This window comes from Rattus norvegicus, chromosome 4 (genome assembly GCF_021556685.1).
Source record: "Rattus norvegicus strain SHRSP/BbbUtx chromosome 4, alternate assembly SHRSP_T2T, whole genome shotgun sequence".
In the NCBI taxonomy this organism is placed as follows: domain Eukaryota; kingdom Metazoa; phylum Chordata; class Mammalia; order Rodentia; family Muridae; genus Rattus; species Rattus norvegicus.
The window spans coordinates 32,385,627-32,403,203 of NC_141537.1; the positions used below are offsets into that span (position 1 = coordinate 32,385,627).

The following is a 17,577-nucleotide window of genomic DNA, read 5'->3' on the forward strand; positions in this document are numbered from 1 at the left end:
CTTAATCTTTCTAATCCTAGTAAAGAGTTCACTCCCTGGCATTCAGATATATGGGCCTCTGAGAGCCATTGTTATTCAGACCATCAGAGTGGTGATAACTAAATAGCTTAAAACCTTTGGCCAACTTTCCGTGTTTATTTGAGACAAGGCCTTGCTGTGTAGCCCAGGCTAGCCTCAGACTGGTGATCTCCTGCTTCAGCCTCTTAAAGCTAAGGTTGCAGATATCTATCACCACACCCAGCTTGAATCTCTGATTACTTAAAGAAGCATTTTCAATCTGACCAGAAAATCTGTTGATTTAAATTCTCTTTACAGTGGTAGGATGATGGCAGCAAGAGGCAAAAGCATGACTTCTGCCATGACTAGAGACTGAAAGTTCTTTTCTGTCTTCAGAGGGCCCCATGCTCCTCTCCTGTCAATAAGCGTAGCCTGACAGTTTTTGTAACTGGCTGGTTCGTTGGAGTATATTTTCTTATGGAAACTTGGTGTAAACAACTAATTGCCAGAAAAGTTGATGCCTAACGTGCCGGTGTTGATGGGAGAAAAGGAGGGCACGAGCCTGGGAGTTCTTTTTAGTGCAATGGTAATTTTACCCCCTGAAGCCCCCTCAAAAATAGTAAATAAAATTATTTTTCTTTGACCTTGAGTGTGGTGACTAGTTACTGGTGACTACTCACTAGTTACTAGTGAGGACGGTGTTGTCAGCAGCAGTTTCTCATGAGTGTTTCATGGAGGGCAGCTTTCCACCCACATAGTTTAAGTGTCTGGCCGACTTCTAGTCTCTGGCTACTTCATGTGGCCAGTTGAGCATCCTTAGCTAGACTTGAGGATACTGTTTCCCTAGACTGCTTATAATAGGAGATATATTTCTGTTGCATTCAGAGGCATGTGTGACTTGTACCCTGCTTACTTAGGTGCCAAGCTGAGATCATATAGTAAGGAGAGGATTTCCAGTGAGTATCGGATGCAGGGATTTCACGTGAGAATTTTTCTGACCACGGATTTTCTGCTGTTGGCCGCGGCACTGTTTATGTGATTCAGTGTCTCCTGGCCAGTGCCAAGGAGTGCAGCGTAGCCATGGCCATCTCACCTAGAGTCACACATCAAAACCACACATATACAGGGCGGTTAGATTTAAGTTTATAACAGCGTTCTAGTCCTGCCTTCTTGAGAGTATACCAGATTACCTGGGTTCCGTTTTTTCTTTGTGAAATAATTAAACCATACGTTGCTATTTCATCATAATTCTCAAGGATCAGACCCTCACCTTCCAGTTTTTGAGAGACATTGCTCTCTGAACAGCTGTCACTTATTGAAGATTTCCTGTGGTGGCTAACTTAGGTTGTGTACATGTGGTAGCATGTTATATTGGGTAACAGACGGAATTATCTTAATTTAATATATAAAGGAAAATCCCAATAGCTGCAAAGCATAGAAGCAAAAAAGAGCGGCCGAAGCTAAGTATGCATCAACTGTGCCTGTGCCTGTGAGGTGCACTGTGTGCAGTCCCGCGGTCCGCCGTCACCAGTCCTCAGTGCTAGCGACTGCTCTTTCCACTGTGTGCTTTGTCTTTCCAGGAGGGCTCAGCTGATCCTACTGCCACTCTCACAGCAGCCGAGGAAAGAAAGGAGAAGGTACCCAGCCCACACCTCAATCAGCTAGTGATTTTGACATCTGGGGATACATTGTATGGGTTGGCAGAGAGAGTGGTAGCCACAGAATCCTTGTAAGTTGTTGAAAACAGTTGTTTGCCATAAATATTTAAGGAAAAATTATGAGAAGTAAGCATTGTGTAATTATACTTTTTGCTATATACTATTGCTGTGTTACTACTACTACTACTACTACTACAACTACTACTACTCTTAAATACCACTTACACATTGTTGCAAAATATATGTTAGCATAGATTACTAATTGATTTTTTTATAGTTGCATGGTTGCATGTGTCTGTGTCTATGTGTATGTGTGTGTTCATGTGTATGGGAGACTCATGTTTGTGCAGGTGTATGTCTCTGTATGTATGAGGGCCAGAGAACTGCCTTGGATATCATCGCTCTGATGCTGTTCACCTGGCTTGAAACAGGATCTCTCAATGGCCTAGAGATTGCAAAGTATACAGATTGGGTGAGGAGTGAGCCCCGATGATCCACTTGTCTGCCTGACCACCGCTGGAGTTACAGTGGTCCCACCACCCTTGGCTTTTTATGGTTGGCTTTAATTATATAAATCAATGTAAGGGAATATGTTAAGATTTGATAGTTAAAAAGATGGTCCTTGTTAAGTAAAACTTTAAAAAAATGGATGATATATTTCTGCTTCCTAGTAGAATCCATGGTAATTGTAGTCCACTGTTATTGTTACATAGAATTTATTTTGGGCATCAGCAAGAATGCCTTTTGATCTTTCTTAACCCCCCAAGTTAATTTGTTTAAATCATGCAGACTGTTCCATAAGGTACAGCCCATACATAACAGAAATCCAAGGAAAACAGTATTCAGTGGCAGAGTATCTGCAGGCAACAGTCCAGGAGCACTTACCCAGTGTATATATGCCTGCCTCTCCTGAGAGAGCCTTTAGGATTGTTGGGTTATGACAAATATCCTTTTGAATCTCTTTAAGTTTCAGTGTATTGAATACGTTGAGTGGAATTAAAAGAAATCCTCTAAAAGACAAGCCGTGGACTGGAGAGTTGGCTTAGCAGTTGAGAGCATGTATTGCTTTTGCAGAGGACCCAGGGTCAGTTCCCAGGAGTGACATGGTGGGTCACAATCACCTATAATTCTTGTCCCAGGGAATCCGATGCCCTGTTATGGCCTTGGTGGTCACCAGGCGTGCACATGCAGGCAAAACATTCTCATATAAAATAAATAAACCCTTTTCTTTTAAAAAGAAAAGCTCTATTTTTAGTTTGTTTTTTTTTTTAACGTTAATTGGGCTCGTATGTTGCATATGAAAAGCTATGTAATTCCATACCTTAGAGCCTGAATGTCCCGGAAATGACTCTTTAACTCACAAATGAACATCCACTGCTATAATGTGATAGGGGAACTTGTCTAGTTCACGGTATAAAGTTACTAAAGTGAAAACAGTTTTCAGTTGTTTTTGTTCTTAACAGCTTCATTACACAGGAACCACAACAGGTTCAAAATCCTGCAGTAACTACCCCATGGTTATTCATTCTCTTTAGAGTGTTCTTGGCTGAGCAGTTCGAGTTCCTTCAACCACATTTGGATGCTGTGATGCCTGCAGTCAAAAAGCCCTTCCTGCAGCAGTTTTACTCCCAGGTCAGATGCTCCTGTCTGTCATTTCAGCTACTGGCCAGGTGCGGCCATTGCCACCTCCTAAGCTGTTTGTTACTATATCACAAGAGTGAAGGCTCCAGGGGAGCTGGATAAAATGTTCTTCTATTTGCTCATGACTTAGATTAAACAATTTAGGGAACAGCTGGGTAGGGAGCAAACTGGGGGGACACGAGTGTGTAAGGAAAACTAAAGTTGTCAGAGCAGGGAAGAGGAGGAGATCTGGAGTGACAGGCAAAGGAGCCTTTTACACCCAGGCTCTCAGCCTGGGACTAGGTTGTATTCCAAGGGCACCAGGAAGGTCCGGGAGCGTAGGAGAGGGGTGCGCTTGGAAAGGAATCTCTGGAGGTGTGGAAAAACTGTTGCATGGCACCCATAGGGTGGGATGGGGCAGTTGAAAGCTGTTAATGAGGATCGAATCCCAAGCTAAGAGGACCAGGAAGAGAGATGGGGTAAGTGGAAACAGGGCCATTGCCTCATGTTAAAGTATTTTCTTAATTGAAATTTCCAATTGTATATTATATATTTTACAAACTAGAAAAGAGCAAATTATTCTTTTTAGGTATAGCACTTTTAGAAATAATTGTTCTTGTTTCTCTGGAACATTTCAGACAGTCTCAACTGCCAGTGAACTGCGCAAACCCATTTACTGGATTGTGGCTGGTAAAGCTATTGATTATGAACAGATGCTTCTCCTAATGACAAATGTGAAGTGGGATGTCAAAGAGATCATGTCACAGCACAACGTCTATGTAGATGCATTGCTAAAGGCAAGTGCTCTGAGAACTTTTGCTAATGATCACTTTTATTAAGAGTTGTGGCTCTAAAATATGAGATTCTAGTTGGTTGGCACTCACTTCTGGAATTGGCTTGAATTGATGTATGTGACCTTTAAATTCCGTGCTTGTTTTGATCTGTGATATTTGCAGATTTGTGTTTTGTTTGTTAAATTTTGCTCCAAGTTTCTAACATTGGGTTAGTTTGATTATTGCATGCCATGGCTACCTTTCTGATAGAACCCAGTAGCTTTATCTGTAAACACAGGAAGGTATTTCTGTTCAGAGTCATGGCTGTAGCCCAGTGTGTGCTCCTTTGACAGGATCGTCTTCTTTGGTCCAGGTTGTGTTCTCTATAAATCACATTACTTTTGCAAGGTCTTATGCATCAGGTTTATATGCGATGCCTGCTTTTGTAAGTTCCCTAAAAGGAGTTGCAGCTCGCCTCTTTTCCTTTGTGCGTCACACAGTTGATATTTATGACCACCTGATATATACCAGGCCTGAAAGAAATCTGCCCAGGTAGTTGCCAGTTAAGGAACTTATGTGACTTTGAGGGACAGCCACGTTGGTATAGAGGTAGGAGCATACACACAGAGCCTGAAGTGTTTATTATCTATTGGTATATAATGCTGTGAACAAACACGCCCAGCACAGGGAGAGGGAATGACACTTGTTCATTCTGGTCACAGAAGGAGTCTAATATTGAAAGAGTATCTGAGAAAAGGAAAGTAATTTCCACAGAGTTCTTTTTCATCCCTATCAGCATGGAAAAACTGACCTATAAAGTCCTGGTTTTGGTCTCACTTGCAATCATTCTTAGTAGCAAGGGTACCTGAGAACCAATGAGCTGAAGGTTAGAACACAGGTTAAGTAGGATTGGGCTGCAGTGCTTGACCACAGCTTACAGTGCTTCTGTGGGACTTTCTGCTGTCCCAAGACTCACAGGGTGCGCTTGGCAGTATCTAGGCTTGGAGATCTAAAGGGTGAGTGACAAGCGCGAGTCTTTGAGTTTTGCTTTTTGCTGGCCTGGAACTGAGAGATACTTGTCTTCTGAGATTTGGTTGCTGCTTTAAATTTGGAATGAAGAAGTCAAGGACAGTTTATAAATAATGGTACCTCCTCATTTCAAAACAATATGTTCTATATATTTTTTTTTTGCCTTTTCTTCATTTTATTGAGGCAATACACAAGGTAGGTGTTTTTTGTTTGTTTGGTTTTGTTTGTCATAGCTCAGACACCTAGAAAGTCCACTGTCAAGGCTCTGACAGATTTGTTGTGTAGGCTGGGCTGATTTCCCACCAATCTTATCTCCCAGCACATGCTCAAGCGATGAAAAGGGACAGGCAGCTGACCTGAGCCTCTTATAAACGTGCCAGTCCCCAGGCACATGGACTCTGTCCTCAAGACCTAGTCACTTTCCAAAGACCTGACTTCCAGCACTGTCACCCTGGGGTTGGGGTTTTAGAAGATGAGCTCGAGGTAACAAAACTTTGGGACCATAGCCCATGCCCACAATCAGACACATGGGATAAAGGAAAAAGAATTCTGTGCTCAGGGCACAGTTCTGAAGGGCACTGCTTGCTGCCCTGTCTTAGTTCCTGGAACAAAAATATTCTAAAGAAGAGCCAATCTCATGGAGGTTATTAATCTCAATCTGTCCTTTTTTATTGGCCCAACGCCTTCTTTAAGCTTAAAAGTTAATCATCTGATGTCTTCTGTTCTTTATGTTGCTCTTCTGAAACTGGGTGAAGGCAGACTATGCCGTTGCTCTCATCTAATCCTGAGTAAAACGCACTGCTTCAGTTAGCAGGCGGTGCTCGCGCACACCGAGCTCAGCAATAAATAGTTTGTGTATGAAGCCTATAGCTGTCTAAAGTAGAATATTAATGAAAGTTACCAAGCTATGACTTGAAATCCAAAGTTGTTTACTGTAGCAGATGCATGAATAAATGCCGTAGCCCATGCTGCTGCTCTGTGAGGTCCCTGAAATGAAACAGCTGATGGAGAGCAATTACTTATTTAACTTTGATTTCAAAAGGTAAGCTTGGTGAATTGGAGACACGTTCCTCAAAAAATAATTAAAAGCAATGAACTGTTAAAAATAAATCGACAGGAAAAGCTGTGCTTTGTGATGTAGGCAAAGAACAGTGGCTACTGCTGCTGTCACTGTGGCAGCTCACCTGGGCTGAGCTCACCTGTCGTCCCGGGTCCCATTAGGACCTGTGAGCACATGTTGGTCCCAATATGCTAAATAGCATGTGACTTTCTATCCAGAAAACTGTAGAAAAATTCTACCGTAACCCTTCTTAAATTTGTATGAAATACATCCCAGGGAGGAGTCAGGGGCATTTCTTTGTGTATGAGCATTTAGATGGCAGTACCCCTCCGGGATGAACTCTTCACTGCTGTTACACAGTCACTCAAGTTCCCTACTATAATCTTGTGAAAGTTAAGAGTTGATAGAAAATACTTTATGGTTGTTTTCCTGTGTATTAAACTTTGTGACTACGAGGAAACTCTCAAATCATTTTTTAAATGCTAAGTAATGGTTAGGAAAGAAAATTATGTATCAGGTTTTTTATTTACCAGGAATACTGACAAGCTATGAATAGTTAGTTTTGAATTAAAAGATTATTAAAATAGACTTTAGGATCGGAGGAACTAGAAGAGTCACAGACACCACAAGAACACAGCCCAAAGAATTAACTGACTAGGGCTCATGGGAGCTCAGAGAGATCAGGGAGCCTATGGGAGTTGTTCTTATAGGATTCCTAGCAGTGGGACTAGGGTCTGTCCCTGAGTCTTTTGCCTACTTATGGGACCCTTTTCCTCCACTGAGTTGCCTCCCTCCTGGTCTTATTATAGCTTCTTATACTGAGTTTCGTTTTGATATCCCCTGAAATGCCTGCTCTTGTCTGAGGGGAAGCAGGAGAGGCAGGGGATGGGAATCCTTCTGGGGGAAAAGGGGAGGTGTGGGGAAGAGATTGGGGGAGGGGAAGGAGAGGAAACTCTGGTGGGGATGTATTATATGAAAGAATATTAAAAACACAAACCAAAACTGTTTCTTAAAGCCAATAGCTTTTTTAGTCCAATCATAGAAAATTTTGTGATATTTAGGCATGATTTATATGGTTTAAGTCAATTTATGATGCTTATTTCTCCTTAGATAAATTCTGGTATAATGTGCTATGCTTTTTCTTAAAATGTTTATTCGTTTACTTACTGTGAGAAAGAGAGATCTATATGGGCCTGAGGTCAGAAGACAACTTTGTGAGTTGGCCTTACACAGAAGGGCCTTTACCTACTGAGCGAGCCATTTTGCTAGACCTGATTATATTGTTAAAAACTTTTTCACTAAGTCCAAGTTGTCTATGACATAAATCACTCCCCACCCCACCCCCATTTTTCTTTTTTGCTTCATTTAGTTAATAGCTACATCCTTGGATCTTTTTTGTTTCTTTTTTTAAAAATAATTGTGGGAAAATATTGTGGCATTAAAATTATAGTCATGCTTTGTGTCCCTCTTAGGAATTTGAACAGTTTAACAAGCGGTTAAATGAAGTTTCTAAGAGAGTTCGGATACCCTTGCCTGTATCAAATATACTTTGGGAACATTGTATACGATTAGCTAACAGAACTATTGTGGAAGGGTAAGTTTCATGAAAGCATTCATTGTTTCTTAAATTACAATGTAGCATATGAATGAATGTCCTATGATTTAAAAAAAGCATCAATAGAGCTGATGACCAATGGCAGCCATGCTTGATCTCAAGCTTGAGAAGGAGCCGTAGGTCAGTGGGCCTGTCTCTTGAGGGTTATTCTCTTGATACTGACACTGAACCAAGATGGCAGATGAATGAGGAATACAGAGCCATTAGATTATCTGAAAGTAGCTGATAATTATTATCTAGTAATTCTGTGAGTATTCCTAACATTTATTGAAGATTATTTACTGAGCCAAAGATTTCACAGATTTTATTGACAACTCATGACTTACCTCAGCTGGTAATTGTCAGTGGAAAACCTTGGATCAGAAAGTCCAGATTTAAGAGTGTAGCTTGTCCAGGCCCACCATGTTCAGATGCACGGAAGGCTTCTCCATGCCCGGTGCTCAGTCCAGGTTGCCCGTGTCTTCAGGCTTTTTATGGTAGCTCTCCCTCTTACTCGACATTGTCCCTACTGTGTGCATACATTCATCTGACACATAGAGGAAAATGGGCCTGAGAGGCAAACAGCTCTTTCAGAGACCATGTGCAGATTGAATTTCATACCATCTTTCATCTGACTGCTCGCTCTTCCTTTTTGTCTTTTTTTCTTTCTTCTTCTTCACCACCACCACCACCACCATCACCACCACCACCACCACCACCACCACCACCACCACCACCACCACCACCACCACCACCACCATCATCTGAAAAGAATGCCCTAGGCTGGACACACCTTTAATACCAGCACTCCCTCTAGAAACAGGAAGCAGAGTTAGGTAGATCTCTGAATCTGGTAGTAGGCTTTGATATATGTTTAATATATGCAGGCCAGCCTGGTCTGCAGAGCGAGTTTAAGACATCCAGGGCTATGCAGAGGAAAACCCTATCGAGAGGGGGAGAGAGAGAGAGAGAGAGAGAGAGAGAGAGAGAGAGAGAGAGAGAGAGAGACAGACAGGCAGGCAGACAGACTGCTTTAGAAAGTAGGAAAGTGATCGGTCTGACCTATTAAAAGAACAATCTCAGTGTCATATGTAAGTAAGGTAGCATATCAGCAGCCATAGTGTAGAAGTATTGAAAATAAATTTGTTTAAATAAAAAGCGACAAATATATGTTGTTTACACATATACCACTTTATTAAAAATACGTACATACAAAATCCATTGATTGCTAAATAATATTAGCTATGATTTTCTGGTCAGTTTTTTTTTTTAAAGAAATGGCTCATTTTCTAACATTGAATACATCACTGACTTAAGAGTACTCAAATTCTGTGCCGTATTTGTATTATCATGCACCCACCTTAAAACCCAGTATTTCAGTAGTGTGTAAGAATACATCATGGGCTGGAGAGATGGCTCAGTCATTAAAAGCTAGGCTCACAACCAAAAATATATGAATACATCCATGAGTTATTTTATTATGGCAAGTGTGTACAGTGTTGATGGGAGAAATATTTCATTTGTTCCTTTTTCATTGAGTTGCTACAGTGTTGAAATGTATTCTAACCTGAGTTTGGCTTTGGAGTGTTTGAACATAGTTGTGCGGTCGCAGCCTGTTCTGGAGCATAGGCTCCTGCCTCTTCTTGCTGTCTCTCACATGTTACCTCCTCCTTGTGTCTCTTAGGTACGCCAATGTCAAGAAGTGCAGTAATGAGGGACGTGCCTTGATGCAATTGGATTTTCAACAGTTTTTAATGAAACTCGAGAAACTAACTGACATTAGGCCTATTCCTGATAAAGAATTTGTGGAAATATATATCAAAGCCTACTACCTGACTGAGAATGACATGGAGCGTTGGATCAAAGAGCACCGGGTAAGAGTGGGTTGGTGTGTGCTCATGTGCTGCTCTTGTCCAGGTGTTGTGTGACTCCAAATCATAAGAATAAAATACGAAGGAACACACTGAGGTCACTTTTCCTGTACTAACACTGTCTAGGCAACGTCCTTTGTCGGGTCAGATCCATTTGAGCCCTTTGAAGTGTGTCCTAGGATCAGAGTGTGAGTCTGGTTTTCCTGTGCTGCATCGTAGGAAGACACTAAACATGGTTGTCAAGACAAGTAGAGTAAGTAATGCTGAAATGACTCATTAGCCATAGAACCTGGGTGTTATACTCTCAAGTAGTAAAATGGTAGCGTCCTCATCATTGTGGCCTGTAGGGGTGATTCAAAAGTACTTAATACTATGGCTACACTTTTAACAAGCATGAGATTTTACCTTTAATAAAAGTTTGGTAGGTTTTCTTCAGTTATGTAGAATGTTGGATCTCTACACTTTATTGAACACATACACAAACATTCTTGGCAGAGGGCATCTGCTCTCTTCTTCATTTGTTTGGCTAAACAGCTTGTGAAAGGGTCTTGAGGAAAACATGGAGAATATTAAAGTTACCAGCAGTCAGGCAGGAGTAGCCTAAGTTCAGGAGCAGCCTTGGCTTCATAGTTAGGGCCAGCTTGAGCTACATAGGAACCACTAAGAGAGGGGTGTGGGGAGAGAGACAGGGAAACGGGGAAACAGGAAGAGGAATCACCAAATCTCAATACTTCTGAGTTTTAACATTATAAAAAGATGAAAGGAGCCTTGTTAGGATTTTTTGTAGATATCTAGTGTGTTGTAAGCAAGTTAAAATCCATGCTATTTTAACGACTTTTTGATAAATAAGCCAGAATTAAGAAAAACTTCACTACCCTTATTCCACTTCTATCTGAGAACCAAAATGCTAGCCCTATATGCAGATGGACTGCTGAGTGAGTGTTCAGTTCTGGTGCAGGGGGTGAGGGTAGGTGGTGAGGATGGATATACAGGGTGCAGAAGGAGAGAAAGCAAAGCTCTTAAGTGTTTGTTACTTGATGCAAAATGTTGCCCCTTTTAGGATTTATTCTTTTAGTACAGTCAGTAAATGTTCTAACTTGGCACTGTAGAAGCTTTAACTGGATGATTTGTAGTTCATTGACAATTCCCAGGGAATTTCCTGCTGGTTCTATGCAGGCAAAAAAGCAGGGAGCTTCTCGAACAACCCACCAGAGCAATACAGAGGCCAGTGATGGTGGATACTGAGTGCTGAGCAGGCTCAGGAACTCTGCCGGGTGGTGATAGGTACATACGTGAAACCATTCGCTAAGGGGTTGGAATGAACTGCCTTGTGCTGTAAAATAGTGTTGTCTTTTACAATGCCTTCAGTGCACCTAGACTTTCTTTTCTCTTCCAAGTGAAGGTACACAGTTGTCCTTCTTTATCTTAACTCCTGTAATCCAGGAGAAAAACAGTGTGTCAGCATTTCTGAGGAAGTATCCATGCCCATCCTAACAGTGCACTGTTGAAACCCATGAGCTAGGTAGATTTGGACAGTTAGGATATTTAGTCCTCATTTTACTAACTGTCCAACAGTTATAATCTGAGGAGTTTAAGAAGAGTGATTTGGGGCTGGAGAAATGGTTCAGTAGTTGAGCATGTGTTGCTCTTTCCAGCTTGACTCTGAGCATGTACATAATGCCTCACAAACATCTGCCAGTCAGACCCAAAGGATCCAGCAGCCTCTTCTGACCTTAACACACAGCAAGCACAAGTCTTGTAGGATGTAAGGAGTCAGTGTTCCTTTGGAGATTTTCAGCTAAAGTATATAATGTATACTGTACTTTAAAATGTGAAATGAAAATGTGTTTTGATAATTTGAAAACAGACTACCACAAAAACAAGTACAAAGTGTGCGACCTTTAAAGTGACGAAAGCACATTATGTTGCTCTGTCATAGTGACAGAGGTGGTTTCCGCCAGCCTTCAGGATATCCTACCCCTGCTCCTCCCCTGTGTGACACCAGAGCCCTTTGTCTTTTATGCTTCAGCTGTGCCTTCCAGTACTCTCGCTGGGCCACAGCGCTCAGCCACCCTCCAGCCTCAGATGTCTGCCTGCTCTGTTGTATTAATCAGATGCATCAGTTCCAGTGCATTGGGTGTTACATTTGGATTTTCTCTCTTTGGGCAGGAATATTCAACGAAGCAGTTGACCAACCTGGTGAATGTTTGCCTGGGATCTCATATTAATAAGAAAGCAAGACAGAAGCTCCTAGCAGCTATAGATGATATAGACAGACCTAAACGATAATGAACAGAGCTCTTCCTCGATGGCATTGATCTTCTCTCAGCCTGTACGTCACGAAAGGCGGTTCTTCTTGCACTCCTGATAATTCTCCTCTAAGAAAACTTGGAGCATGTCCTTTTGAGCTGGAAAATAGAAAATACTCAACTGTGTGTGGTGCGCTCAAGCGACTTTTATATGCTCCAGTTTCTTCAGATATTGCTCCTCTTTGTTGTAACCTTTTCCTGAAATGATCTTATTGTCATAACTATTATGTGGCTACAATTATACAGTTTACAAAAGAGTGTAAATACATAGTTGGAAGAAACGGTGGCTAGTGTGTCTATGAATAGTTTTTGGAGAATGCCTTAATAAAATGAGAGGATGAGTGTACAGTCTTTCCTAATTATGAGCATTGCATGAGAAGTAAAAAACATGTAAGAAAGTAGTTGAAAAATCAGTATGTTCTCTGTTTTTAACTGTCAGAGCTTCTGCCAGGGCTAATTTGGTTATAACAGTGATCATAAATGATGAAATTTAATAAATGTTACTCTAAAATGATCAGTTGTATGAGACTACCTTTTAATATTACTGTGTGTTGGAAAGATTTCAGGAGACAATAGTGTCATTTTTTTAGTATGTCCCCACCCTAGTTCTCCTCTATCCTAATCAGCTGTCATTTTATTGCATGGATTATCCAGTGCCTGAGTAGCATATTGAACAACTATCATGCATTTTTATAAAAATATAAAATATTATACAGGCTTTGCTCTCTTTAAATTCAACTTTTAGGACAATAAAATCTGGGTTGAATGGCTACAGACAGAGCTGTTGCTAGTTATGTGTAAGTACAGGCCATCCACAGGTGTGAAATGTGTGTCTCTCACTTTAGAGTTTCAGAACCCAGCTCATTTCTGTGTGCTGCTGCTTGGAACGTTCGCCTTGAAATCAAGCGTCTTCTCCCAATACGTATACCATGAAAGTCAATGTTGAATGTGTGTGTTCTTTCTGACCCCGGGTTACAGAGTATCTAGGCTGGGTGGCACTGGGCCAGATCATCAGTGGCATCAATGGACTCCAGGACCCTCAGAAACTTCATCAGAAATTGGTCTTGCGTCTAGTGAGGCTTAGGGGATGAGGTGGAGTAGATGTGTGGCTGTAGTTGGCATGGTCTGACAAGAGGATGCCACTCATTCCCTCAGTCAAGAGAGAGCAGTAATAATGGGAAGCATTTTGAGCATTGCTCGGTGTGGGGGTGGGGGTGGGTATGTGGCAGGGCATTCTGGGTAAGCACTATGAGGAGTTTTATTTGTTTTCAACCTTTTGCTCTACAGTCTATCTATGATCAATTTAAACTCTTATAACAAGATGAGTTTGGTGCGTTATGATTAACGTGTGATAGGAAGTTCTGTACTTGTAGACTCTCCAGCAGACTTCATTTATTTGCACCCACTTTTTTGTAACAGCCTTGAGAGCCTTGGCACGTGCAGTTGGGTACATAAAAAACTAATTAATCTTACTTATGTCTTAATTGACTAGAGGCTGTTAATTTTTTAAGGGGTTTTATGTTTAATTTCCATTCATTTCTTTTTTAGTCATCTATGGGTAAAATGAACAGAAATTAACTACCTTGGAAGAACCTGGTTCTCTGGGGGTAATAGGACTAGACACTAAAGAGATGTTCCCTTTACAATAAGACCTTTAAATCCACCTTCACTTTTTCCATTTTCAGAAAAAGAATGGAAGGTTTTCTCAGTGCACTGCTATGTGGTATGTAGTACAGAAAAGCTAAGAAAGTAAGTAAAAGTAGCTCAAGAAAAGGACTGTGGGTAGCTTCCCCTCCCCTTTGAGTTTATACATTTTTCTTAATTCAAGCATTTCATATGAAAGCTTCTTGCAGGATTCGGAATTTTAAGTTCATATGGATGCACAGTTATTTATACAAGTAAACGCGCAGAGTACGCACAACATCTAGCTAATGTGTTTCCGTTTGTTTACCTGTGTAGAGCACTAGCTCTCCCTTTAGTCATCTGGCTTGATCTGCTCACAAATCAGATTTCTGTTGAGGAAGAGCCTGTGTAGGAGTTTATCGAATCTTTAGGAAGCACCTCCTGTGGGTTGTTTTTTGTTTTGTTTTCTTTCTCTCTTTTTTTTCTAGTAGCAGGGTGCTACGGTGAAACTTTAAATAGCTTTTTTTCACTTGCCCACTGGAAAGTAGTGGACAGAAGGCTTATAATTCAATTCACTTTGAAAACATAGTTATCTTCTGTAATAGAAAAAAATCGAATCTGAAAATGATATCCAAGTGTCCACAAAGCAAACAGAAGTGGTGTGGGGAAGAGAGACATAGACATGTATCATATCCCTTTGAAAATTACTTTGGTATAGATGTTATAGTTAATCAAATGGCATTTGGCTCTCGCCAGTGATTGATGACTAGCGTATCATTGATACACTGGCGGAATCTTTGTAAATTTTAAGACTGGTTTAGCCTTTTACAGAGTTTTTTTCTTATTATGGACAATATTTGTTAGATTCTAATGGTCTACAGATTTTCGAAGGCTATCAAAAAGTTCAGGCTGTTGAACTCTCACCAGAGCAACACTTAGATTCATACACAAGAATCCTTGTATTAAAAACAAACGAAAAATAGTTTGTTGACTTTCGTGGACTTACCCTCTTGTGACTGTTGCTAAGTATGCCTGAATATTTGTCTTTAAACACCACCGCTGAATGTTCATCGCTTCGAGCAGCCCAAGTAAAATTGTAGTTATTGCGTTTGGTTTGTCTCTGATTGAAGTTAACTTTAGCCATCATTGCTATCTAAGAGCTGAGAAGACCCAGCCTGTGGGCCCCTTCAAATTTACCCTTTAGTTTTTCACTGTGAGCTGAACCTTTTTATCTGGAAAGGGTTGCTTGCTTTTAGGCTGAATCTTGTACTATGCAGCCCAGGATAGCTTCAACCTGAGGCTCCTCCTGCCTCTGCCTCCCCAGTACAGCATCTAAAGGAATGCCTGGCAGAAAGCCCGTCTCTGAATTGCCTCTTCCCAATACCTGGTTCTTTTCCTGTTTGTAAGCAAAAGGACTTGCCTTAAGAAGTCAGCATTTCCATTCTCTGAGAATTTGTATTTAGCCACAGCAAGCAACACAGTAATCAAGTGACTCGAAAGTTGGGTCTCATGATACAACCTGTATGTTCCAGCTTTCAGTGTGTTACCTCCTGCCTCTACCCCCACACCCCCATGAATGGGTTACAGATGAGCATCTTCACTTCTGCAAAGCTCCATTCTAGAGCCTTCGCCAAGTGTAACATCACATGGAATCATCATAAGAAGACAGTCCTTTTGTCTCCCTGATGCCTACGTCTCCTAACTTCTGTGGTCTTGTGTTAACAGTAGAGCCTCTGACCCAAATGAGCCATTTCTATGAAATTGATCTTCTCAAGGACAGGTGTGGTGGAGTAGAATTGGTGGCTCCTGTAGCAATTGGTTTTAATGAGTAACTATGACACCTTGTGGAAGGAGCTGACAGACTGCCCATGGGAAGTTGGGTAGATTGTGGCTGGCTGAGAGAACATGGTCAGGATGCTGGATAATAAGGAGTAGCAAGGGGACCCTGTGGCTGGCACAGTAAGGGAGAGAGTAGAAAGGATGTGACAGGAAGGGTCCCTTGTGCAACTTTGTAAAGCCCAGGAAGAGACTGATTGGGGTTTGACTGAAATGGGAAACACCTGGCCAAAGTGCTAGTCTGATTTATGACTTCAGTTTTCAGCCAATTACTGTTTTCAAGAAGAGGCCACAGAGGGGCCACCAGCAAAGCAAGAATACATAAAGCTTGCCAAGCTGATGGACAACAGCGGTATTGGTGGGTTTTGTGAGACGCTATCAGACATCAGATATTTGGAAGTCAGACAGTAGTGTCTGGTGCTGAGGTGAAGAATTAAGGATGATTTAAGGTTCGCTTGAGAAAGTACAAGTCTGTCAGGACTGGGTCTGTGAAGCTCAAAAGAGCAGTCGCGGGATACCTTGAGGTAGGAGTATTAAAGAGCATCTCGAAGGCACCTGAGACAAGCAACTGAGGATGTCAGAGTTGCCAGTGCAAATGTGAGTATGAATGTGGCAGAAAATCGGGCACGCTTCATGAGACAGGAAAGTCTACCACAGCCAGGATAGTTAGTGATACTGGGAAAGACGCTGTCATCTCTTGAGTTAACCACCTGCCATGCAACAGCTCTGGAAGATGCCACATCCTATAGTATGTGGACTCTATACAATGTAATTTCCATTACATTGGGTTATGTACCAGAGAAAGTGTGAGCTGTGGATCGGGAAAGCTACCTTAAGGAAGAGGCACTTGGGCAGAAACTGGCAATGAATAGGACTTAGGTGAGAAGGTGGAGCAAACAGTATGCAGGAGGATCACAGCCAGTGTGCTGACCCGAGAAAGGGGCCGGAATTAGGGGTAGGAGCTGTACTGAGAATGTCCTGTGTAGCCAGGCAAAAGCATGGGTCCATAAACAGCAGATGGGGGCAGTACAGAGTGACAGGCATGCATTTGGAGAAGGAGTCAGTGCAGGCCAGCCAATACCTAGAGCACTGAATTGTCACTTAAAACTACATCAAAAGGAAGAAAGCACCTTTCTGCTGGCCTTTTAGTTGGCATGCTGGGGAAGTAGTGTATAGAAGAGATTATGGCCTAGAACTTCCAAGTGTGTATTTCAAGGTACAGCCTAAGCAGCGCTTAGCATAGAAGCTCAAAACTTCTATAGATAGATGCAGTGTAAGCACTCAGGTCCTTGGACAGGAGTTCCTGGCCAGTAGCTGGCCTAAGCAGCTAGTCCATTCCTTTGGGGAAGATGAGCAACCTTCCAGAGCACCCCATTATAGATCACACAATGAATTGTGGAAGAAAGATTACTTCCCTCAGGCCCATTGAACAGAGATAGATATTAGCAATTTGAGATGAAATATTGGCAACTTTAAAAGAAACAAGTAACTCTACTTCCTCACTTTTTAAAATTACTACAAGTTATAGAATGTGAAGCTTGGCCTGGTTTTAGTAGACTTCGTTCCATGGTTCCCAAAAGCAATGACCAGCAGCCTCGGATCACCTGTGAGCATTTAGGCGTGCAGATTTCTGTGCCCTACCCTAGTTCTGTAGGAGGAAGCTTGGCCCTAAGTCTTCTATCAAGCCCTAAGGCACACTGAAGTTTGAGAACCATTGCATGTTGCTCAACCACTTCTGCTGTTAAGTCGGTTTTCTGTTAGACAAAATACCCGACACTAAATAGAGGAGCAGAGTTTTCTTTGGTTCCGATGCTGGTGCTTTTAGTCCATTTTGGGTTCCCCTGCTTCTGGAACCTATGGCGAGACAACACATCATGGTGGTAGGACCGTGTTGAGGAAGAAGCTGTTCATGATGGTCAGGGAGTGGGCAGAGCTCACTTTCATAGGTAAACCTTCCCTCTTGATCTATTAAACTACAGATCCATTCATGGGTTAATCCATCGTTGCAGATGGCCCCTCATGTTCCAGGTACCTCAAAAGCCCAGCTCTGAATACTGCTGTACTCAGAACTGAACCTTCCACATACGATATGTTGAGGGAAAGTTAAGACCGGAACTACAACACCACGACTCGCCCCACCACTACCCTTGCTGCCTGATGGACTCAACGCAGCGTTGTCCACCTGGAATTTCCCCTGCCGTGACAGA

At 41.9% G+C, this 17,577-nt stretch overlaps 1 protein-coding gene across 5 annotated transcripts in view; it reads left to right on the top strand.

Moving 5' to 3' along the window:
* Vps50 (VPS50 subunit of EARP/GARPII complex) overlaps positions 1 to 12,445 on the top strand; it is a 101,165-nt gene extending 88,720 nt beyond the window's left edge. For 4 of the 5 annotated variants that reach the window (XM_087657162.1, XM_087657163.1, XM_087657164.1 and 1 more), the window contains 6 exons: positions 1,578 to 1,726; positions 3,191 to 3,287; positions 3,914 to 4,072; positions 7,610 to 7,731; positions 9,416 to 9,605; positions 11,772 to 12,425. In XM_087657162.1, coding sequence (XP_087513288.1) covers positions 1,578 to 1,726; positions 3,191 to 3,287; positions 3,914 to 4,072; positions 7,610 to 7,731; positions 9,416 to 9,605; positions 11,772 to 11,891 — 837 coding nt within the window. In that variant the 3' untranslated portion in view covers positions 11,892 to 12,425. Of the gene's footprint in view, positions 1 to 1,577; positions 1,727 to 3,190; positions 3,288 to 3,913; positions 4,073 to 7,609; positions 7,732 to 9,415; positions 9,606 to 11,771 lie in introns of all 5 variants that reach the window. The other variant, NM_001173511.1, reaches the window with a different exon arrangement.
* The last annotated feature ends 5,132 nt before the right edge of the window (positions 12,446 to 17,577 follow it).